This window comes from Corvus kubaryi, unplaced genomic scaffold (assembly GCF_017639235.1).
Source record: "Corvus kubaryi isolate FWS band 111438036 unplaced genomic scaffold, C.kubaryi_AGA036_p1.0 split1-65, whole genome shotgun sequence".
Taxonomy (NCBI): domain Eukaryota; kingdom Metazoa; phylum Chordata; class Aves; order Passeriformes; family Corvidae; genus Corvus; species Corvus kubaryi.
Genome location: NW_024582080.1, coordinates 4,209,623 through 4,235,014, shown reverse-complemented (window position 1 = coordinate 4,235,014; position 25,392 = coordinate 4,209,623). Strand labels below are relative to the sequence as shown.

Genomic DNA, 25,392 nt, shown 5'->3' with positions numbered 1-25,392 from the left:
TTTTGTTTTAAAGTTCCTTTAAAATCAATCAGTTCACAATTGTTGCTGTTTGTGAAAAAGCCTCATGCTCTGAAAACAAACTTCCATGAACTATAGCAAGATACTTCCATAGAAAAATACATTTTAATTATTTTAATTAAAATGGCAGATACTATACTGATATTTGAAAGGTAAATGCCAGTCTTCAAAAGCACTGTATATAATTTCCACTTTCAAAACATTCCACTGAATTTTAATAGATAGTGAAATGGCCTTGATTCCTCTCCCTTACCCCAGCTTCAGTTGCACTTATTTCAGCCAAATTGTCCTTGGTTTATATGAGTGGCAGAGCTAGCTTGAAAGGATGTCCTTCAATGTGGAATCACTTGAATACAAGCATTTAATTCTACAGAAGAGCTCTAGTCTGACGTAATTGCCTCCTGTGCCTGCCCTTTTCCATGTTTCTGGAGTGTGTACAGGAGTGGGAAGAGGAAGTAGCAAAGCTGGTAATAATTTTTTGAAGCATGGTGCAACATATGTGGAACACTGAAGCTGCAATTGTGCACCTGCATCTGGCAGCTGACTTCAAAGTCTGGGAACTCCACCCAGTTCCACAAACAGTCCCTGTTCTGCTTTTAAATGCAACTCTGACATAACAAACAACATCTGCTCATGTTTGTATGTATTTCTTTGCTTAGTGCAAAGAAAGCATTTACAGACCTTCTAAACTCCCTATCTTACGTGAACTTCCATTTCCTAGACCAGAAGCTCTTTAAACCTGTTACTGCAGCTATCTTTGCATGCTGAGCTTGGCTTTCAGGCATTCTGTGTGTAACCTCTGAGTGATTCTACTACACTATTTTGTACATTGTAATGGTAACCTTACTATAAAGAATGATCTGCAATGAAAGCTTAGGCAAATCTTGAAAGATTCTATTTTAGGATTAATCTTTTGAATCCAAATGTCAGCATCTATTGTTACTGAGAATTATCTGCTTTGTTCTGAGCTAGGAATATAACTTCCACGTGGTATCTCTATGGAAGTAGTCTTTTGTCTTATTCTAAGCCTCTTAAATAAGCAATTACGATTTGCAGTAAATGGTCTGACCAACTGGCTCCAAAGATCTGTGTGGGGCAGCACAGTAAGCAGCACTAAGCAGGTCTCTACAGAAAGGTATGAAATTATTATTATTGTGTCCAAGTATATCAATTACCTGTAGAAGATTTAAGGGCCGAAGATTTGATGTATTTTTCAAACCAAATGGGCTGCCTGTTAAAGAAAACATCTTTTTATTAGTAGTGAGTCTTTACTCAGTTGTAATTGTGCTTTGCAGTACACCTTTTCACTGGGACTATTTCTAAACATTTTGAAGTTGGAAAACTGGCAAGTGTAAATTTCATACTTAATACAATGCTGCATTTTCCATAATGCAGTTCACAGTTATTCAGGCTCAAAGCACAAAAGAGCTGACTAAATGAAAAGAAATCTGTACCACTACTAACCACTACACCCTGTGACCTATAACCTGTTAATGCATTTAAATGAAGGTGATTGTGGAGAACACCACAGCAGTTATTTGTCAGTGATCCTTCTTCCTTTAAAAAGTTTTACTGTTGGTACAGTAAATCCAAAAAAATCCAAGGGCTCAATCAAGCAATACACTCTTATTAACCTTTAACAGGAAACAATCCCACCCCAAATCTGAGCAATGCTCCCCTAAGACAGCAGCTATCAAATAGAAGCCCAGGAGGTCTTGCACAGACCCAGATCAGATCACTACTCTCATCTGTTGTGTGGGTGACAGCACAGCATGTAAAAATCTGTGACACCAAACTGGTAGAGGCTGATGGTGCTTGAAAGGACAGAACTAGACTAAAAGTGATCTTTGTGAATTGAAGAAATGGTCCAAAACTCACTAACATTGAATTAAAAAAAGACAAATGACCAAGTACAAAATTGTAACTAGCTTTGTGTCTATACAGCAAGGAAGGACATGAGAAGTTACAGTAAGTCACAAACATACCCAAATCATCCATATCACAAACTACAGAGCACACAAAAGAAAAGAACCTCTTCACACAGTTTACATTTATAAAATTCACTGTCACAAGATGCCTTAGAGATTCCAAAAATTTAATGGATTCAAAAACCAATTAGATAAATCCACAGACTAGAAATCTAGCACAGGATTTTAAGCACAAAGATCCATGTGGATATTCTTCAGCTGAGAAAGTCTCAAAGCTGTAGATTGCCAGAAGAGGTACAGTTGTAGACAAGGGATGTTTCACTTCACACTTTTGCCTCATCTTATACTCTCTCCTCAGTATCCTCTAATGGCAACTGTCAGAGACAGAATATAGACTGGATGGATTTTTGGCCTAAACCAGTAAAGCCATTCTTACGTTAAGGTAATGCTGTTGCAAAAAATACAGATAAAAAATAGGCAGACCTCATTTGGGGAAATGTTAACAGGAATGTTGTGAAAGAGATGAGATGCATTTATTCTGCTGTGCTCCACAGTGGTAAATCAGCCAAGCTCAGGCTTGTGTCCAGTTTTGGTTATCACATTTTAAGAAGGATGTAAGCAAATTGGACAGTCTAGAAAAGAGTGACAGGATTATGAAAGGTTTGAAAAATACAACCTATCAGAAAGAGAAGACAAATGTGGGACATGACAGCATGTTTGAAACTTAGAAGGTAAAGAGAAAGAGTGAACAACTATTTTTCACGTCTGAAAGGTATAGGAGAAAAAAAAATTGCAATTCAGGAGATGCACTGTAATTAGAAGGAAACATTTTGCATGGATAATGAACTACTCCAAAGAGCTACTGAGAAAGATTGGAATCTTCTTTAGTGAAGGTATTTAAAGACAGTTTAGATAAACATTGGTTCAGTATGGCTTAGACAGATTTGACTATCTTAGCAAAAGGGACAGATATCTTGAAGTCTTTTACTCTTCTCTTTCTATAATCATACATTAGATTTTTTTCTTTATTATATGTTCAGAAAAAATAAACTGATATTTTAAATTGTGCTTTTAAGATTTATATAGTTGCATTTGAAGGCAATGAGGAACTACTTAACTGTAGCACAAGAATAAAGCAGTACCAGAATAAAATGCCCCATACATTTAAAAAGTGAAGCCTCTTTCTAGAGTTCAGTCATGCCTTTTTTTTTTTTTTTTGGCAAAAAATTCAATTCCATTTTTTTGGCAAATGCAATTCAAAGATTGAAAGAAACTTCAAATTCAAATGCAAAGTTCTTACTGAGCACACCAAACAATCCAGGTTTTGACTATGTATCCCCAGCCTAGCTCACCAAAAACCATCTTCAAACAATCTCCAACACAGCCTACACCTCAAATGCAAAAGCAAGTTTGTTGTTCCTGAGCTCCAGCCATCAAATACACAACCCTCTTCACACAATGGCCGCTTCAGTCCACTTTTCTCACAAAATGTTTTTACACTGTCCCTGTCTGAAGGGCAGCTTTTCCACTCAGTCACACTGACCTGCTTGAGAGGCAGACTGCATTGCAGCGGGCAGCGCACTTGGTACCAGACCTCCTGGGGGTAAAATGCCACTCAGATTTATACCTGCAGGGGCTATGGCACCAGTGTTGCACCCCAACATAGAGTTTGAACCACTCATCAGTGACTGTGCTCCACTGTAGAAGAGGAAAGACAACACATCAAACCCAAGTGGCACAAGTAAACCTGAATAACTAAATTTTTGCCCTCTGTCTTATGGCAAGTAAAACAGTTGCTTGGTGTAAATTATGCAATTATGTATAAAGCAGCACTGCAGCTTAAAAAAAATTGTTTTGCCCAGAGCATAACAAATACATTCCATATTATTGGCATATACAGTTTTTTTTCTTCTTTGCTATCAACTGAGGAAGATAAACCACAAGTGGTCCTTTTATTCTAGAAATACTAAAAGGTTTTCAAAATGGTTGTATTATCATAAAAGGAACAGGTTTGCATTCTCTTTTTCCCCTATTAAAAATATCTCTAACTTATCAACAGTAACCAACTGCTGAACACCTTAGCTGCATAAATGTCTGATACCTGCATTGAAGCACACTACGTGTCTTACACTGACCATTGTAATCGTAGAATTTTCCTTAGTCTAAAAAGCAGTTCATGTTATACCATACAATCTATTCTTGACAGCATTTATCATTTTCTTCAAACCACAGAATGAGTTTTAAGGATCAAAGACTGTTTAACCTCAATGCTTTTCTAAGTTGATAGAAACAAATCTGTTCCCATTTTTCATTTAGATTGGTCTCCATATGATATTCTACCTCCTCTCTGGTTAATAAAAAGATGTTCTCAAACTTATAGAGCAAAACTTCAGAAATCACTTAAATTGAGATAAAGCCTGAAGAAATGAACCTATATGACTCCAAAAAGATGAAAGCAATGAAGGCCTTTCTTAATAGATCTTTTCAGTATTCTAATAGTAGGTGACTTCTATTTGAGAAATGCAAATAGTTTCTAGTGGCTCTTCACTTTGTAATTAGATGGTGAATGATCTGTTTTGTATTGCACATCCTGAAAAATATTTACCCTAATGGATGGTGGACAGTCCTGGACCACACCCCCTCCCCACCAGCCAACCAACCCCCATGGTAAATTTAGAAACCATCATAACAAAAGACTTACCACACAGAGCCCACTACATTGATGAAGTTAAGTCCTGCAGGGTTTGCCATGACCTGGGTGGAGGTTGTTCCTGTAGTAATGGATGTTACCATGGTGGAAAGAGGAATGGTCATTACAGGCAGTGCCTGGCTCAGAGACATTTGCTGCTGAGCAAACGGGGTTAACAAAGTGGGCTGAGGGGTGAAGCCTGAATCTTGGGGAGTAGGGGTGGCAGAAGGGGTAATAGGAGTTGAGCTCTGAGCATCAGGAGGGTGTGGGGTCGATGAAGGGGTGTTGGTTGGAGTAGGAGTAGATGGTTTAGGAGTTCCAGACCCTGCTCATTGAGAAAAATAAAAAGTGCTAGTTTGTTATAAAAGGCCAATCCTTTTTGTATAATAAGGTTAATGGAATCTTACTTAGCACTGACAATTTCTTCTGTTTTTTAGACTGCAAGTGTTAATTTCTACACGACACAAGTGTTGCAGCACACACTCATTGTTAAGGATGCAGTATATCACAAAGAAAACCCATTTGCCATGCTTCATTCCTTGTGGCATACAGCAATTTCTATTTTCCTTTAAGGCTGCCATAATTTATTGTACATTAAGTTGTAATTCCATTCAGGAATACTTAAAATAATATCTTAGTGACCATTTTAACCTAATTAATGTTTGTCCTAAGCTGTTAAACAAATAGTATCCATGTACTGCCTGCACAATAGCATGGTGTTGAAAAGATACGGAAAACAAGAGAGTCAGCAGGAACATGTACTATTTCAACAATCCTGGGGCTGATCTAAATTTCATCAGACAGTCAAACTGCCATTTGCCAAATATTGACCAAATAAAAAGCAATTAATTAATATTTAAGAATCAGAGGATAATACTGCATCTTTAAAATCTACTGTGTAATTCCCTCTGCTTAAATGTAGCACATACAGCTGTATTTGTTGTGGATGCAGTAGGCAAAGTCTATCAATCGAAAAACAAAACAAAACCCCTAAAAAGCTTGAGCTGTTTTTTTTTGGTTTTCTTTTTTTTTTTTTTTAGCTTTCGTGTCCTGCAGAAAGAAAGGAAATAAATATGAATGGTGACCAGAGCCTTAAAGTAACAACTGTGTGCAGCAGATTTACACAATTCATAATACTAACATAAAACCAGACTCAGTATTTTGGAAGAAAACTTTCATAAGTTTCCTTTTTTATCTTGTGCAAAACAAGAAGGCAGAGAAGTTACACCTTTTGAGCTACCCAGATTTTAAATTATTTAATGCAAAAAGCATATTATAATACCATGCAGGATACTGGAATGTGCAGTATACAATTATTCATAAAAAAACTGAGAAGCTGCAGCTATGGTTTTCCTCTTTGTACAGATCTGTTCACGAAATGGCTCAAGACGCATACATGTTTTAGAAAATGTTTATGATCTACAGCTATGATTACAATGATTCTGTCAGTGTTAATGAAAATACTTTAACTAGGATGTCACTTCTGATTGAAATTTGCATTTTAACACCTGAGAATATGGTGCTATCATCAGCAGCATCACCACCACACTTGCAATCAGCAATGATTTGTAAAACAGTGTAGGAGTGTTTTTAAAAAATCATCTTATTGTTTATTGTATCATCACCTTGGGACTGATCAGATTATATACATACATAGATACACAACTGCACCAGCTCCTATAACATTTAAAAAACCAGATGCTTAAATTACGTAAAGGCAAATTGATCTAACATACTGTTTTTACACTGGAGGAAAAAAAAATCTACACTTTGGAATTTTATCTCATCACATCATCTACCAGCCTTTTCATATATGAGGAGATCATGCTAATTGCATAAAATGTATTAAAACGTATACACAGAGGGTGCATACATATATATACAGAAAACGAACACAGTTACAATAAACATAAAATACATACAGTGAACAAGAGACCTGCCTAAAGCTGCACAACTTATACAATTTAGGGTACACTGTACACTTAAAATTCATCATTCCACAGGTTAAGAAGTTTATCTCAGGAAGCATTTATGCAAAAGCCTAAGATTTAATGGAGAATTTAGGTCGTGACTCACTTTGTGAAGAGCTCGCAGGAGACATGGCAGCTGGAGAGAGCATGCTAACTTGATTAAGATCCATAGATTGTTTCCGAGAAAGACCAGGAGGCTTAGAAGGAGGAGGTGGAGTTGGGGATTTTAGATGGCCACTTGACTGTTGTGAACTAAAAATATTACCTGAAAAAGCATAATTAAAATACATTACTATTCTGTGAGTACATGTTAACTTGAATATTAGGATAAAATTTTGTGAACAATATAATCAGAAATTTAAAAAAAAAACAAAAACAAAACACAAAAAACCATGCTCTTCTCACAGATAAGATGCTGGTATTTTTTTATTAGATCTTTACTAAAGGGATATCCTGTCATTTTACAACAGGCAGAACATGTTAAAATGAGACACTTGAGTCAAAAAATAATTACCTGAAGAGCTACTTCCTGAACTTGAAGGTAATTTGATAGGAGGAGGTCGGTGTTTTACACCTTTCCCCAGTACTGAAGACTGAACAGAGCCTGGTACACTTTCTGGCTGCTGGGAGGAAAGAGAAATTAACACTACCAGAGCAATGATAAGAGCTTCCACATAGCTAGCAGAAAAGACAATTTGACTGATTTGTATTAAGGCTTCTCAGAACTACGACAAAATTCCTTTCAGACATTTCAGATGAACTCTCTTTAGATAACATGTTTACCATCAAGAAGCAGCATGAAAATGCTGGTAAAAATTTAAACTGAGCAAAGAAGTAAGTAAAATAATTAAAGAGTTTCATTTACTCCATAATTCTGAAATTCTTTTAGTAATTTTCACAAATGCAAAAGTGACAAATACACTTGAAGTAACAGAACATTTAGGTTTTAATTGAAAAATTACATAATTTCATTCATTCATTCATTCATTCATATATACCTGCCATTTTCAACCAAGACAGACTTAAAGAACAGGATCAGAATTCTTCATTCTGGGAGCAGGATTTGAAATAAGTTCAGGAAAATCCTGAATGCAGAGAAATCAAGACACATTTCCCCGCTGGCTTCAGTGGGACAAGAACTTCATATTTTTAGAGAGAAGATGCAGCCTTTTTGTTTGTTCTTATAACCTAATTATTAGGTTGTCTGAACATAAATCTACTTCAGCTACTCGAGTCTGTAGTTCTCAGTCATTCACAACAGACCCTAAATCCATTATTCCAATAGCTGACACTGTCAAAAGACTCAGCAGTGAAACACATTCACAGTTACAGTCTATGTGTTTTTACCTATAAAGCAGGTATCCATAAATGAAAATAATGTCTACACAAACATACAGTTCACAAACTGCTGAAACTAGGAAATGAGGCTGGCAGTATAGTGAACAGAATATTTCATTACTGGAGTCTCAATCAGATGTGCATGAGCTAAGAAATCAGAGCATTGTGCAGAATCACCCATTTTGGTGAGCTTAGCTTCCACTCATTCTCAGTATTAAGAGACAGTCCCTCTAATTTTCTAATTGCTTGCTTATAAAAACGAATCTTTTGAGGAAAATTCTGAGGACTACCTTTCTCTTCTTCTATTAAAATCTGCTTCTTGCTTTCTTGATTTTGAAAATAAAGACCAACGCCCCATTCCAATGATGATTAAATACAGTAACCTGAGTAACTCTGGTCCAGCTTTTGGTGGAGGCTTGGAAAGGCAGGCAAGTTGACTTCCACAAGTACCCTTCCACCCCAATCACTGTATGATTTTAATGTATATACACACACGTGCATGTACATGCCTGTATGTGTGCACTCATACAGAGAAACGTTCATATCCCTTTCTGCAACTGCTGGCCTTGGAACGCTGCTGGTCTGGCTGACACCAGGAACTACCTCTTTCAGAGACACATTGTTGGGAGTTCATAAATAGATATTTAGGGGAAATTTAATTCATAGGAAGGTATTTAGGGTATTTAGGAAATACCCCAGTAGATACAAATCTCATTTACTAGGTGGAGCATAACATACAGCTCACTGCTAAAGCACTGACTCTGACCAAAAAAGGCCAGAAGCAGCAAGTAAAACACAAGGCAATGCCAACAGGCAGGAAAATTAGGGAATGCAAGAATTTATACTGGAAATGTAGAAATGCGTGTGCATGTAAACATACACACTTTAAAGTTGTTGGGGCTTGTGTTTTGGAGGTTTTTTTGGTGTTTTTTTTTGTCTGTTTGGGTTTATTTTTTTGCCATTTTTGTTTGAAGGTTTTTTTGCCTTCGTTTTTTTTTGGTTTTTTTTTTTTTTAAAGTTTTCCTCCTCAAATTGAAGAGAAAATAATTTGAATTTCTAAAAGGTAAAAGAAGTTCAGCTACTCCATCTGCTTCTGTGTTTACTGACCTGCAAAACAAGACACACAGCTGCATTTTACTATACTGCTCTATGAAAGTTTCATCTGAACAGGGGAAAATGCTAAAACAAAACTTTGGAGCTAACTACATGATACATAGCAAACCCCCCACCCCTCAAAACAGCTAAAAGACAACATTTGAACATTGGAAACATAAATGCTTTCCACTAACTTTTCCAATATACTCACATTGAATGATCATGACCATAACACATTTAAAAATTCATTCAGGATGACATTTTTAGGTTATTTTACTGTTAAATGTGGATAGCAAAAATTATTCTACTAATTCAATAATTAAGGACAAATAAAAGAAATGCGTAACTTGATAAACTCACTTCCATTTCCTTCCCTGGAGAAAGATGACTGACTGATCCACTTGAATTATGAAACATTTTCACAGTACATTTAGCTTCATTTTGCACTAACTCCTGGTACTGGTTCACCACCCTGAAACAAACAATGAGGACATAAAAAGATTAACAACTTTGAACTTCTAAAGTAGATAAGTATAGATTAAACACATAATTGTGAATGTTATAGTCATATATTTTATATATTATGTGAGCATATCTCTACATAACATAGAGATTCACATATAAAAAACATTTATACCTCTTTGTATCTTTCTACATTATATTCCTGGGCTCTTAGGTTTATTCCATTTTAACTTTTAATCTCTTTTATTTCTAATGCAAAGTACAGTGTGAGAAGCACTCTATTGGAAGAATATGGGAAACAATAGACAGAACAGTTCCATTCCCAAAAGCAACTGCAGATCTTTGGGATGTCAGTCAACGGGGATCCCATTCCCCCTTTATTACAGAGGTCCAGAATCTTTTCACAGAAGTCTCTTCTGCCTGTGGAACAGCTGACCCTCCTTTAGCTTGAGCTCTATGTCAGGTGAGGAGTCTAAATGCAAGGGCTGAACAATCACTCCTCTGTGAACATTATGACAAACATTTGATAAAGCATCAGGCAAACAAGTTTAAAATACTGTTCTATCAAAATGAATCATACGTCTCTACTAATCTGAAACAAGTTGAGGGAATACTGTTTCACAAAGATGAGCAGAATATACAAAGTGACCTTGAAATATCAAGCTGAAGTGCTGTGGTCACTTACACTCTGGCAGACTAGACCTCAGTGAAAACCTGCTGGAATATTTCCATTACCTCACACCTAAATGTGACGAAATACACTTTATTTTGATATAGCCCTGCTTCTGTCATATGCTGTTACCTGCCTACTGCAGACATAAGCAAAGGTCCCAACACACACAACAGAGGAAAGGGGGGAGTGTACCTTTTTTAGCAATTAGATTTTAGACTGACTCAAAATTACAGTGGAATCAGGGTAATAAAATGCCATGTACTTGAAAAGGTCATCCTGCCCCCCTCTACTGTTTCTAGTTGTCCTTGTCCCTGAAACCCTGATTCTGACAAAAGGACTTGTGCAACCCAGTGATAAACATGACCAGGAAATCAATCCCAGTTAAAACTAGGCTCTTGTAACATTGTTTTACTTTTCAGCCAACCAATCCCCCCCCAGTTCAGCTTACAGAACAAGCAGCAAAAGTATCAGCACAAAGGAGGCAGGAGAGAATATAAGCAAAGAGTTTCTTAATCAAAATTACCTATTTAAAAAAAGAACATTATTACTGGTTTTTGATCAAATAGAAGACTCATTTGCCAGGCACATAAGGGGTGCAGGGGGATAAGAGCTATGGCATGTACATCAGATGGAGGTATCCTATGGGGGCACAAAAACACAACTGGCTCTGACAGAGGTTGCTTTTTAATGGTTCTGTGCTCATATGCACAGGCAATCTAGGGTGATGCATGCTGAAAAACACTTAAAAACCACTTATTTTGCTGCCTCAGATATCCCTGAATTGCTACTCCTACTCATTCTACAACTAAAATATGCCGAAAAACTGTTTTATTACTTGCTTCCCTAGGAAGGCTGAATCAAGACATGCACAGTGCACAAAACTAAGACATATAAATCTTAAATCCTAGATTACACTTCAAATAACAAGTTCAAATGAACCATTTCCATCACTGTTAATTTACCATACCAAATGGCAATGCTCTCAGAGTTCAGGTAGCATGACAAGCTGTACTCACGTATTTGATGTCCTCTATTCTTCCTTGCTTGGTAAATACAGAAACTACACACTATCCTACTTCTTGTTATGATGATTAGTTCCTCTTATTTTTCCTCATTTGTTCTGCATCTGTTTCCACAAACCATAACACTGGCAGCCATAACTGCCAAAAAGGAACAAAGCTTATTATTTGTCATCAATCCAAATAGATGCACAAACTATATTAATTTACCTTTCAGCATCAGTCTTCGAACCAATAAGGAACCTAAAATGTAAAGTACATTTTCAGTCATGACTTGGACTAAAAGAACATATTTTTATTATCACAAGGCTTCAAACAAATGACAGTGCTGTGTTTTTTTCATACCTGCTCAAAATACAAACAATAACATATCCATTCAATGGACTGGGTATTATTCAGTACTTGAAACACACTTGACTTCCTATCTATATATATAATATATACACACATGATCTAATGTGGTCTCCTTTAATAGTAAATCACCTACAAAGCAAAAGGCAGAATATAGAAATTTTGGATTTTATATATTAAAAAAAATGGGAGTGAGTAACTGCTACAGAATTATTAGTGTAAAAAGTACAAAGGAAGAGTTATGTATAAATTAACAACATACCAGTACACTCAGACTGAAATACAAGTGTCCTGAGGGGATGTCAAAAACAGCCTTAGGCATAATATTTTAAGAAACGTTCAGTTTGCATTGTTTGATTTTACTTATGCCAATTGCAATTCCCTGTGATCTTCCAGACCTCCTAAAAAAGTATCTCTCTTTTGTGTAACAGTTATGGCTCGCAAACTTATTACTATGCTTTTTAACTTCACAGAACTTTCTCTTTCTCCAGCTCCAAAAAGAAAAAGCTATTAAAAAACCCTTTGATTTTATTGAACAACAAAAATGCTTACTTCTCCTTTCATTTCATATGGCAGTTTGCTAATGAGGAGTTATCCAAGTTTTGATGAACTTTAATTGTCAGTGTCTTACCAGTTATTTCCAAAACCCTCCAGGCATCTAAAACCTCTCAACTAATTTAATTCTCAGCCTTATTACAGAACTCTAAGCTAGCACTGCTGTTCAGGGAACATCAGTACTAAGTATGTGTGCTGGTTTTGGCTGGGATAGAGTCAATTTTCTCCATAGTAGCTGATACAGGGCTGTTTTGGATTTGTGCTGAAACCAGTGTTAGTAATACATAGGTGTTTTAGCAATTCCTAAGCAGTACCTACACAGGCCTTTTCTGTCTCTTATGAGCAAAAGGGCTGGGGTGTACAAGAAGTTGGGAAGTGAAGCTGCAAGGACAGCTGACCCCAAATGACTAAAGGAGGGGATATTCCACACCATACAGCATCATGCTCAGCATATAAAGCCAGGGCAAGAAGGAAGAGAGGGGTGGGGGGAGCATTTATAGAGAAAGCATCTGTCTTTCCAAGTAACCATCAGGTGTGATGGGGCCCTGCCCTCCTGGAGACAGGAAAACACCTATCTGCCCATGGGAAGTGGTGAATGAATTCCTTGTTTTGTTTTGCTTGCATGTGTGGGTTTTCCTTTACCTACTAAACTGTATTTAATCTCAACCCACACGGTTCCTCACTTTTACCCTTGCTATTCCTTCCCCCATCCCACCACGGAGGCCGGGGGAGGAGGGAGTGAGTGCTTGCATGGTGCTTAGTTGCCAGCTGGGGTTAAACCACAACAGTATGGAAACAAATAATAAGTAAATAGCTCAAGTCTAGGGATAAAATATTCTTAATACTTAATACTTTTAAGATTTTCATAAAAATAAGAGAATGATTACATACTAGATGATAAAAATAACTTTCATTAACAGAACTAAAAAGTTTGCTCAGTCTCACTGCTCCTTGCCTTACTGAAATTTATGGGCTCTACTCTGCTGCACAGGTTCCTCTACACAAATAATCTGGTACATACAACAAAAAGAGCCAAGAACAGAGAATCTTTGTAGAATCACAGCCAAAACCAGCATATTCCAAACAATTCAAAATTATGAAGCTTCTTAGAAGCTCATGTTTTTCTTCATTTATTTAGTTTAACTGGATCTAAGAGTAAACCGAATATAGTCAAGTCTTATGCTTTCATAGCATCAAGCAAATTTTGAGAACAATTAAAATTCTGAATATCACCAAAAAAGAGTGCAGCAATAATCTCTTATGGTGTCTCCACAATCTGCATGATTGGATTTGCTGGTAGTCTTATTTTCCCCTCTATGTATCTTTAATGTAAAAGAATGCACCAATTTAACAAGAAAGCACATTTGAAATATGATGGTTGCTTGTACACATTTTGTTTTGGTTTGAGTTTTTTCGTGTTAAAAAATCTTAAATCAGACATCTAGCTCTAGAGTATTTTTATGACTGAAAATGATAAGTAATGTTTGTTTTCCTTCACCTATTGGATCGCAGCATTGTTTAAAAAAGAACATGTAACTTACTGTGATGGAGTTAATAGGTTGTCATTTTCCTCATCACCTTTGAGTGTCTGAATTTTACCATAGTACAAGGGATTGCCAAGAGACTGAAAAATGGTCAGTTTTGTTTTTTGAAGCTGATTACCAACTTCACATTCAAACACATAATCATCCTTCATTTCCTAAAAAGACAGAATGAACTAGTAAGTCTTGAACAAGCGTTAGCTGAAACAGTGAGTAAAACAGAGCAGCTCTATACACAATATTGAGTAAGAAACATTGTATAAGTAACTCTGAACATAAGTAACACTCTCTAGGAAGGGGTGCATTATCTAAAATGAAACTGATTCCAGAAGTTAAATTAACAGGGTGAGAGGAAAAAGAGTTTATTGTCTCTTAAAAGTACAAAGATTCTCTTAAAAATACAAAGATATTGCAAACCCCAAACAATCATGTTAGACATGGAAAGGCAGACTGGGTAAACATATATAGAAACAGTTTTATATGAATTATGAAAATGCGAAAAACGTTCAGAGTAAAATACTGGAGCTGAACATTAAGTTATATGGGAAAGTATTACTTTTTTCCAATATGCAACTACAAAGATATCATGATACATGCTGTTAATAAAGATAGGATCTTGCCTCTGAAATTATAAAAATTAATCAATTATTTATGTCTGATTATATTAAATTACTACTTCTGATCAAATCACATAGTTTGTGCCAAAAATCTTAAGATTCAACTTAAACATTGCAGAAAGAGTTTTTTGTAAGAGGCATTTAATATTAATCACTTCCAAAATTTAACATTTTGATTTCAATAAAGCTCTTTTTCATCAGCCTTTGAGTGTCTGAGTAAAGAAAGCAATTTGTTGTGCAAAGTACTGCTCCATGTAAATTATTATCCTTTCTTTCGTACAAGCTGCTAATCCTTGTATTTCTGGAAAATTCGAGGAAATCAGACTGATTACATGCTTGCTTACTGTATAAAATTACAAGTATCTCTGGTAATCTTCCCATGTCTCTGTAACACATGGAAGATTAATTAAATTGGGGGAGGGAAGATTATTCCACATTACATTGATTTTGTTGAAATAAGAGGCATTTTAACTAGAGACAGTGAAGTTTGGCCAAAGGTCTAAACTACTCACGTGTGCTGGCCAGACAGTTGGTTGTGAGTCATCAGACTTGATAGACTTTTCCACTTTGGCATATTTTTCCACCTTAAAGAAAATAGAGAGATCAGAAAAGAAAGAATTCCCTATGTTATGAATTCAGAGAAACTTAACTGAAGAACCTTCAGAACTTTACATTTTTAGCGTTACACCATATTTGCTACGTTAAACTTAACAAAAGAGTGAAACATGGTTTCAGACTACAGATTGAAATCATTGCCTGCAATGTGGAATGGTTACGTAACTTCACAGTAACAGTAATTCCTAAAGCCTCCGATTATGTCAGGTACAACACAGTTGAAGTGAAAAGAGAGGTTTGTTTGTAAAACTTACACTGTCATTTCATGTGTTAATTCGCATTCTTGCCAGCCCTATGTCCAAAGCTACAGTCTTGTCTAGTCTACACTTTTAAAAAAATCTCAGAATCTCAGTATACTAGAGAAGACTTGTGGGAAGGGACCTGGGGGTCCTGGTTAGTGGCAAGTCAAATCTGAGTCAGCAGTGCCCTGGCAGCCAGGAGCATGGGAGCCTGGAGCCATGTTCTGGGGGGCATCAGGCACAGCACTGCCAGCTGGGCAAGGGAGGGGATTGTCCCGCTCTGCTCTGCACTGGGGAGGCCTCACCTCAAGTGCTGAGGGCAGTTTTGGGTGCCACAATGTAAGAAAGATATAAAGTTACTAGAGAGTGCTCTAAGGAGGGCCACAAGGGTAGTGAAGGTTGTGGAGGGGAAGACATATGAGGAAATCACTTGGTCTGCTCAGCCTGGAGGAGACTGAGGGTAGACCTCACTGCAGTTACACCTTCCTCCTGAGGGGAAGAGGAGGGGCAGGCACTGATCTCTTCTCTGTGGTGACCAGTGACAGGAACTGAGGGAATGGCCTGCAGCTGTGTCAGGGGAGGTTTAGGCTGGATATTAGGACAAGGTTCTTCAACCAGAGGGTGGCTGGCACTGGAACAGGCCCCCCAACCCCCCAGCATCAAGCAGGGCACAGCATCAAGCCTGAGTGCAAGAAGTGTTTGCATAAAACACATGGTATGATTTTGGGGTTGTCCTGTCCTGCAGGACTACGAGTTGGACTTGATGACCCTTTTAGGTCCCTTCCAACTCAGGATATTCTGTCAGTCCCTTCTGTACACTAGTAGTATGTGTTTTAGCAGTGCTAGCAACTAAGAATGCGAATGTGCCTGGGAGAAAAATGCACACAGAGTGAACAAAAGAACTCTCAACCAGAATTCTCTGTATAAAATTTAAAACTTTTCAAAAGATTAATGTCCCATAGTATAATACAGCAAAAGAGAGGAATTTCTACCAGGATGAAAAGTGACTAATTTTTAAATAACCTACAGACCTCATTTGTTTTTCTGGGTTTTGTGCTCTCAGACAACTTCAAATAGACATGTGCTCATTGAGCCCATGGAAGAACAATACTAACAATTTGTTTGCACTGATTACTTCATCCAAACTATTCTGTTACAATTGCAATACATTACAGTATGGCATAACTTGTGTTTATACCTTATGGTACAGAAAAGTAATTGTAAATGTTAAAGTCACTCCCCTTTTTTAAAAGTCATTCTTTGATACTGGTTACTTCTTAGATACTTATTCATATAATACAATTTCTAATAATTGCTAATTATACATAATTGGTGGTCTTACATCTACTTCAGAAGGAGCAGTCAAGTAGCAAGGGTTCTGTTTCCACATATCCACGCACTGGAAGATGAAAAAGCAGGATTAATATATTAAATACTTTAATTAAATAGTTAGAAGTGTATTACATTACTTTTCAGAACACGTACATTTCCAGCTTTTGAAATTTTGAGGTCATACTGCTGGGCTGCTTTCCTCTCCTTCCTTTTCTGTAAGTAGTCAAGTAGCCTGAGCTGAGGTGGAGTTGAATAGTGAGCTACTTCTTGCTGTCTGTTCAGAGAGGACCTTGAGTACCTTTTGAAGTACCTATGGTGAAATGACACTTAATGTTGTGAAACCATAAACATTAAATTCTCCACTGTCTTGTGTACAAACACAGAAATACGCAGTGCACTGCTACGTACATTGAGACTAGAAAGTTTTTAAATACCAGTTTGAAATAGCTTTTCTGGATCACACTGCACAACCTCAAAACTTGATTATATTCATAAAACATACTTGTATTCTGTTCATCTGTTTCAGCACTAAGAATGGGGTTATTTTTAAAATGCGTAATTTAAGTACATAATCAAAATGAGTAAATAAGAAGTTGCCAAGCTTAAAATATTTGTGTATTGTCATAGATTTCTGTTGCAGCAAAAGATCTTTGTAATACTTATGTAACTATAAAGTTATAAAGACAGTAACTACCCTGTAGTCTTTGTTTCATGACAAACTCATAGGTACAGTAATGCCATTCTGTACATTCATTTAAGCACTTTTCCTATTATTTTAATGGAGTATTTGTTGACCACCAAGTCTTAATTTCAAGGATAGTTTGATCAATTTCATTACTTAAATTTTTTTAGAAATTATCACTGGTTTGGCACTAGCACAGTATTTCAATGCAAATCCAGTTTTAAGTATTTCAGTAATTGTGACAGACCATTAATATCTTTCCTTTTTACAGACTGAATGCAACTCTTGTGGCAGAACAAACATGATGAACAAATGTTTCAGGCTTCTGTGGAAATAAAAAAGGGCCCAACCATACACAAAACTGAAACAATTTCAACATTTTGTACATAGTACATACCACACTATTTTAAATTTTTCCATGATTTTTATATGCTTACACTTCTTTTTGGCCCCAACATCAAATAGACAAATAATTCCTTTCATTTGTTCATTCAGGATTAAACTTATACATAACTTTTAACAAATTAGAGACCAATATGCAACAAAATATTTATGTATTTTACATTACTGAGCTGCCATCTGACTTTGCTTACACAAAATCTATGCAAAAAAAACCCCAAATCCAAACTGCAAATATAACAGATCATGTTAAGAAAATAAATATACACACTTTCCTTTGATACAAAAATTAGCATACTAAAGCATCTACTAGTAACTGAAATATAATACAATATTGAGCACTTAAAAATATGATATAATTTCTTACTGTTTCTGACACGTTCTTATTTAAGCAGGTATTACATAGGAGCAGCTAAATTTTCACATAAAGCATTACTTATATTTTTCTTTGAAAACGTGTTTCGTACTGAAAACTACCGTTTCATGGGGCGAGTGTTCATCTTCTGTTTGTTGTACAGGAGTCTGTTTGTAGTACAGGTCACTGCTATTGAAGGATCAAGACACAAAGGCTCTGCTGTAGCCAAAATAAGTTGGCTCTCAAGTAGGAGTTTGTCCTCCTGTAATATACACAGCTATTAATAAATATGAAAATACGACAACTTTTACACTAGTTAAGTTCCTATATACCTATGCATGTGGATATTATCTTAGAAAACCAGAAAAAAAATGTTAAGCAAACAAAAAATTTTAATAAATTTTATTTTGTTGTGTATTTATAACATCACTGTAAAGTTTTTAAATAACCTCTAACCTACCTGTGTCCATTTGTGGTTGTCACTTGTTATAGAATGCACATCACAAATTAAAGTCTGTGGAAAAAGACATAATGGTAATTAGCTTTCAGCTGAATAACAGGATTTCTTAATATATGTTCAGTAACAATGCATATCCAGTCTAGGAACTACAGTACAGTAACACTGAGAAATTACTCAAGGCTCTTCTTTACCTGCATTGTAGGTCGCAAAAGAATGTGCTTGCTTTGGTACGTTGGAGATTTCATGTTACCAGACTGCCTATAGTCACGTATTTCTGCTATGACACATCCACAATGGAAAATATTAACCTGGTTGAAAGAAAAACACCAACTTTTGAATAAACAAATATTTACCAATCTGCCCCTGCCTCTACAAAGAAGTTTGTTACATAACATATAAAATTCAGTGAAACTATGAATAAAACTATTGACTGTGTTTTTCAGACCAATGGTCTTTCCTGTGTACCTAGACATACCAAAAATACAAGCTTCAAATGCAGTGTTTTCATATACCAGCAATGCAGTTGTAAGGAATTTCCATGCCAAATGGGAATTATCCATAATGATAAAGAACAAAGGAAATTTTGCTAGAGCAGAGTTGATGATGTTCCACAGCCCTAATCATAGCAATCTCTCTTTTATCTCCTTCTCTTCAGGAGATATAGATATATATTTTTCCCTATATATCGATAAAGAGTTTACTTGGGGCATTAAATACTACAGTTTCAAATGCGTAAGTGTTTTATGTCTTCTGCTTACAATCACCTATGTGAAGCACTCAAAAAAAAATCAAGGTCTATCTGGGTACCATACATAAGTTCTTTTTGAAAACAAAGCTTTCAAACCTGAGATTTTTCCAAAAGATCAACCAAAATAGGTGGTAGTTCCTCTGCATCCAAATATTCAAGCAGCTCTCCTTCCTCATAAGGCAGACGAATGGTCTCAGAATCTGAATTTAAACAAAACACATTACCTTTGTGTTTCAAGTTCAAACATTACCAATGAGAAACCTAAAACTTGCCACAGGAAAAAGCAAGGTTGGCAGAAACCTACCCACACAGACCATTTTTTTGCATAGTATTAATTTCTACATCCATTTCTGCTCCCAGAGCTTTAATTTGCTCTTACTGTGCTGGTTTTTGCTTCCAAGTGACATAGCGTATGCTCTTATTGCACGACAGTACAAATGGCATGAACGTGTCACCAAACTGGAACACAAATGCCTTTAGACAGACCTAGACATGGGAAGCAGTGAAAGAAACAATCCAACAGAAGGAACCTGAAGCGAGATAAACTCGGACATGCAGCTCCAGAAACTAAGGGGAAATAAAGAGAATGGAAGGCTATCAAAAAGACTCCTATCTACAGATTTACACTGTAGATAAACAGCTTAGAGCTTTATGTAAATTTTTAGTTCAAGTACAGTTGTTTGTTCTCCCTGCCCCCATCCACCCCCAGAACTATGTTGGAAGTGAAACAGTTAAATGTAAGCAACAACACATCCTAACAATTTATATAGCATTCTGAGTATTTTTAAAAATTCATGAGAAGAATATTACCTGAACCATTTTTTCCCCTGAGCATCAGTGAATAACCCTCGTTTCCTGGATAGAGGTTCACCACTAAACATGACAACGTCTCCTGCATGACCAGCTTCTCAAGTAAATTCACATTTCGCCTCAGCTTCTGCTTTAAAAGTAAACATTGCTCATGAACATAATACTATGAAATAATTAGCAGAAATAAAAACAATTGCTAGAACATGATTTAGATTAATGACAAATTACACATGAAAACAAGCCCAGTTAAATTTAATTGTACTGTGTTCAACAGAGAGAACATATTATACATTATCACACATCCTTATACACACAGATTTTTGTAAAAAATCCCACTTCTAAATTACAAACCCTAGAACTGGAAGTCCACAGACAACAGTTAATAAGAAAACCCCTATGCTACAATGTTGTAACTCTAGCGTGCACCATTATTTGTACCACTTCTACGAAGATCATCAATCCAGTACAACTTGTTTGATAACAACAACAAAATATTTAGTACTTTCAGACATTCCTAACAGGAGAAGATATTTCTCTCCAGGATTAAAATAATGAACTGGAGCATTTGGAAGCTTTCTTAATTGCATTTTCTTGTCTGTATTTGCTGAAATCTCATCCAGCAGCTGCAGACATTATTCCCTTTTTTAACTGTAAAACTACTTTTTTGATGCACATATAGCAGATTTTTATAATTCACTTAGTGTGTTTCAGAGACCACATATACATCCTACAAATTGAAACATTTGAAATCCCCTTACAACTTAAGACAATGAATTCTAAACCTCAGAAAATTTTACAACTTCTGGTTGGAGGCCACACTTCATCTCTGAATACCAGCTCTGGGTACAACCATTAATTAGGAGTTAACCTGAGTGCTCATTTGTCTTCTCATTCATTTTTACTTTGTTGAAAGCAGCAATACAGCAGATTCCACAGCTTGTTCTTCTTGTTCCACTTGCATTCAGAGTTTAGCAAAGTAATTTGTGCCTTTTACACCGTATATTTAGCATTGATAAGCCTGCTTGAGCCTCTTTGCCAATATTATGAAAAATTTTCAGAAAACTTCTTAGTTTACCAGCAGCTGGAGAAATAAATCTGAATTTACAACAAAATTACAGGGTCTAAAAAATTATTCACATTTTTCCCATGGCAGTCATGCTAAGCAACTGATTCTGAAACAGTGATAATGACAACAATGCACATGGCATTGACAAGGACCCTGAACTTGAACATAAGTGCCTTTGGTGACGCAGGATTAAGGCAGAATGAACAGGTCACTCAAGCCAGTCTAGGCCTTACTATTCATATTATGTAGTCTTATCTTTAGGTAACTACTACAGTAAGAAGAGTTTATACTTCTTTTAACAAAGAAATTAAAACCAAAGTATTTTCTCAACTTGCCTGTTTAGACAGAAATGAAAAGCTTCTCAGCAATTTCCACCTACCTTTATCTCAGGCTCTTTTTCACATTCTTCAATATATAAATCATAAAGTTTTTGAAATACAGATTTTCTGAAATTAAAAAAACTCAACATGTAACCAAAATTAAATCAAAGAAGTGCTATTAAAAAACTAAATACTGAAACACTTAGTACCTTCCACTGGATAAATATTTTCTTTTGGGAGGTCTCTGACGGGCACTTTCAATGATATACTAGAAGAGAAAAGTAAACCAAAAAACCAGCATATATTACAAAGGAATTTAATTCTAGTTATCACACAACTTGAGATCACTACCAGACTGCGTTCCATGTATACAGAAAGCAATTAAAAGTTATGGTACATGACTGTTCCAAAAGTGCACTAAAGACCATCTGGTTTATGTTACAGTCATCAATAAGAACACAGCTCTACTTAGCTGTCAAACACAGCATTTCATGGCTTTGCATCAGTTCCATGCAAGGTCTTGATTCTACACTCACATCTTGTAATTACAATAGCAACTAACACTACAACACTACTGTACTTAGTTACCACTACTGAAATTAGTGTGGTTAACACGCTAAGGTATAACCAAGTTTATGCATACTGGCTTGACAACATTTACAAATCAAGTACTCTTCAACATGATAATTTCAGGAAGTTCTCACTTTGTCTTTTGCATTTACATTATTTTTCTCTATAGAGCTTTACATTATAAATACAATTCATGTACATTAAACATTTGAATTAAAAAAGAACAAGAGAAATATCATCCTGCAGTAAATGTGATTTATATTCTAACAAAGTTTTTTCAAATCTCTATTGTTTGAAGTATTTTGATTAACAGCTTAGTTCAGAATTTATGTGAAGAGAGGTTCTCCCACAGGAACATGTATTTCCCATAACAGGGTTCAAGATAACTGTTATACCAGATGTCAGCATGAAAGAACATGAATGTGAAGGCACTTGCCTCTTCATTTTCACTGGGCTACTCCTAAAAACACAAACAGGATTTTACCATATATTTCTGCCAGGTGTCTCTGTAGAGCCCTGCTTATTTCACAACACACAGATTTACCGGTTTAAAAGGGGAAAGCTCAAGTCTATCACTTGCACAGTCTATCACCATTGCACTTGATGTTCTCAGTACAGTAAGTAAGAGAAAAATACATGACAGCAATTTCAGTGAGAATTTCGCAAATTCAGTGTTACATATACAGGTGGTTACATTCGTATATATTTATATAACGTGGTTTTCCACTGCTTTTCAAAAGAAATAAAAAACAGCTGTTGTATTTTTATAACTGTGAGAGCCATATATTATGTGCAAATAAGTAATTTAGCTGCTTCTTACCTCAGCACGATCCAATGCCAGTTCTAAAGCTTGTTGCTGCAAGAATCACAAAGGGATTTTTAGAAATTACATGACTAGTTTAAACATCCTCATACATTAAAAGCACCCCAAAAATTCTACTACTCGTGATAGGAATTTATAATTAGAAGATGGGCTCAAAAATTCTTTGGCACATACTAAACTTAGCAGCTAAAAACTCATGTAACTGCATCGCAAGGCTTGGCTAAACTATGAAGCCTTAGAACAATGAAAGGCAATTAGAATTATAAGTAGGAATGGAAATTACACCTAATAAAAGCAGTAGCAAATACTAACCAAATTAGTGACGACAAGTAGCAAACCTGACCTCCTTTGTTAAGCTGGTCACTAACTAACAGAAAGAACAGGCCAAAATATCCCTGAACAGACATCCAGGAAGAAAACATTTAACTTTTAGATACTGGTGCCCAAGTATTGGTCAAGTTATTTTTCACAAAATGGAAACAAAGATCTTGTGCTCAGAACATTATTTTGGCATGTAATACAATTTGACAAGTGTTCCTTATGAACATACTGTTAGGTGGCTAGGAAACAAAACCAGCTCCCACTACAGACTTCCTCCAAGGCATGCTAAAAGTCCGCCCAACCCTATGAAACACAGCAAAACCTGCAAAAGCTTCTCAATATCCCAGAGCATAGTATACTCAATACCATTTATTTTAATGAATTTAGCTCCCTTGGAATGTCTGTTACTTCAGTTCACCTGCAGTTGATATACCTCTATTTCAAAAAGAGCAAACAGCTTCATAGATCAGAATTATGAGTTCTTGGACTAAAATTTGACAAGTATTTCAAACCAGAATAAATAAGTTTTTAGACAACAGTGTCAAAAAAAACCAAGAAAGTCTTCCTTGGCTCCTAATGTTCCTTCTCTGGCACTCACTTAAGCTTTGACACTTCCTTTGTGTGGGAACAATGTGCAGCTGCTAAATGAACCAGACAATGAAACTGATTTGGGGCAGGGAGGAAAGAGAGGACAATATTAAGAACCAAAGTGTTGTAGGAGAATGCCATAGTCTTGATTCATGTCCAGGTAAGTCCAGAGAAGCAATGCATTAACTTCGGTGGCAGGTGGACAAAGTCCTTAGGAATGTACATATGACAAGCTCTAATATTCAGTAAAGCTTAGGAACATTTGTAATAGGTACCTCTTCCCAAATGTGTGTTTGCCCTATTTCCTCAGTTTAAACCATCCCTATCAGCTGCTCCTTAAAGCAAACACCTCTACTCAAGCCTCAAGGAACTGAAGACACATGAGCCATGTCCAATCCAAGATAGCAGCAGTTATTACAGAGATAATATTAGAATATGATGCAGTGAAGAAAACCATACTACACAGCAACAAAAGAACAACAAAGAAATATACAACAAAACCACTCATGTAATGCACCTAAAACAAAATTTCTTACCTGTTCATGAAAATTCCCCCACCTACTTACTGTGCTATTGTGTGGTAGAACCTGCCACGACAGAACATTTAAGTTTTCAAATATCTAGGTGTTTTTAAGAAAATGTCTAATACTGACGCTTTCTATATAAGTGGATATATCTAGTAGAAACATCTACAGTGCTTATGTCTAATGGGTTACAGCATGATTTCAGATATTCAATTCACTGACTCCTTAGCGTTAGGTAAAAACCCATGGCAACATTAGCATCTGTGAATACAAGACTACTATGTAGAAGCAGGATTTATATGCACCCAAATTTCTGCCAACACTCCTGACTGAAAAGACACCACTAGCTTGATAAGGCAATTCCTATGCTGCACTGGCCAGTAAGTGTTTAGTAGTATTCACAAACTATGAAAGAAGACACCCCTGAAGAAGGAAATATCAGAATTCAGCAGTGAAAAGCAAACTAGGTTTTTTTTAAAGAAAATGTCAAATATTAATGGCATCCTTCTCATCAGCCAGACAGCTAGCAGACTAGAGGAAAAAGATCTGAAAATATATCATCTGAATCTTAACTTACCATTGTAGTTGAAGCCATGTGGCCAAATGGCAAAAGAAGTACTTAAGGAGTTTCATGCAGCAGGCAAAGAATCATATTTGATGGTCAGACTTGGGGTACTGAAAAGAAAAAAAAATCAAGGAAAAAAAATACCACTGAAAAACTAAATGGGCATTTTATTTAAATACAACATTTTTAGTGGTTAATTGTACTTAAATCTCATTTGCATAGTTTCCTTTCCTCCAAAAGTAGGAACAAGAGCTCCATTCGCTGCTAGTGCAGAGGTTCAGTCCAATGACTACTACTGTTCACAATCACCTTACAGTGGTTTTATTCAATAGTAAAGCAAAAAGCCTATAAGTGTATATATACACTTTTCTCTACTGCAGCAGTCTACCTAGACTATCCCAAATGTCACATCCTCAGATGCACACAAGGCTAAAACGTTTAATGACAAGCAGAGCGTTTAGCACACCCCATCAGCTCTTTTGTTTTGCTTCTGAGAAGGTGTTATTCCATAGCCAACACCTCCACTAGCGGTGTCTTGTGGCATTGTTTGGTTTAATACTGACTCACAGTAAGCTGTCAATCAGGAAATGAAAATAATTTGCTGCGGCCGCCTCCGCGGAGCCGCCGGGGCGGAGAGCGAGCGGCGCAGCCACCGACGGCAGCGGCCGGCCGGGAAGGGCCGGGCCGGCCCAAGCCAAGGGCGCAGGCCGGGCCCCCCC

The 25,392-nt window shown here is 36.4% G+C and overlaps 1 protein-coding gene across 12 annotated transcripts in view; it reads right to left on the bottom strand.

The window, feature by feature from the left end:
* SUPT20H (SPT20 homolog, SAGA complex component) overlaps positions 1-24,807 on the bottom strand; it is a 29,281-nt gene extending 4,474 nt beyond the window's left edge. For 4 of the 12 annotated variants that reach the window (XM_042014267.1, XM_042014270.1, XM_042014272.1 and 1 more), the window contains exons 1-20: positions 24,686-24,807; positions 22,673-22,708; positions 21,492-21,550; positions 21,342-21,408; positions 19,897-20,026; positions 19,183-19,286; positions 18,530-18,646; positions 18,339-18,392; positions 18,001-18,140; positions 16,596-16,752; positions 16,453-16,509; positions 14,769-14,840; positions 13,640-13,797; positions 11,403-11,435; positions 9,399-9,510; positions 7,120-7,228; positions 6,712-6,870; positions 4,648-4,960; positions 3,490-3,644; positions 1,194-1,249 (exon numbers count right to left, since the gene is read on the bottom strand). In XM_042014267.1, the coding sequence (XP_041870201.1) occupies positions 1,194-1,249; positions 3,490-3,644; positions 4,648-4,960; positions 6,712-6,870; positions 7,120-7,228; positions 9,399-9,510; positions 11,403-11,435; positions 13,640-13,797; positions 14,769-14,840; positions 16,453-16,509; positions 16,596-16,752; positions 18,001-18,140; positions 18,339-18,392; positions 18,530-18,646; positions 19,183-19,286; positions 19,897-20,026; positions 21,342-21,408; positions 21,492-21,550; positions 22,673-22,708; positions 24,686-24,703 (2,106 nt within the window). In that variant the 5' untranslated portion in view covers positions 24,704-24,807. Of the gene's footprint in view, positions 1-1,193; positions 1,250-2,429; positions 2,579-3,489; positions 3,645-4,647; positions 4,961-6,711; positions 6,871-7,119; positions 7,229-9,398; positions 9,511-11,402; positions 11,436-13,639; positions 13,798-14,768; positions 14,841-16,452; positions 16,510-16,595; positions 16,753-18,000; positions 18,141-18,338; positions 18,393-18,529; positions 18,647-19,182; positions 19,287-19,896; positions 20,027-21,341; positions 21,409-21,491; positions 21,551-22,672; positions 22,709-24,685 lie in introns of all 12 variants that reach the window. The other 8 variants (XM_042014275.1, XM_042014277.1, XR_006013805.1 and 5 more) reach the window with 7 other exon arrangements.
* Positions 24,808-25,392: the final 585 nt, after the last annotated feature.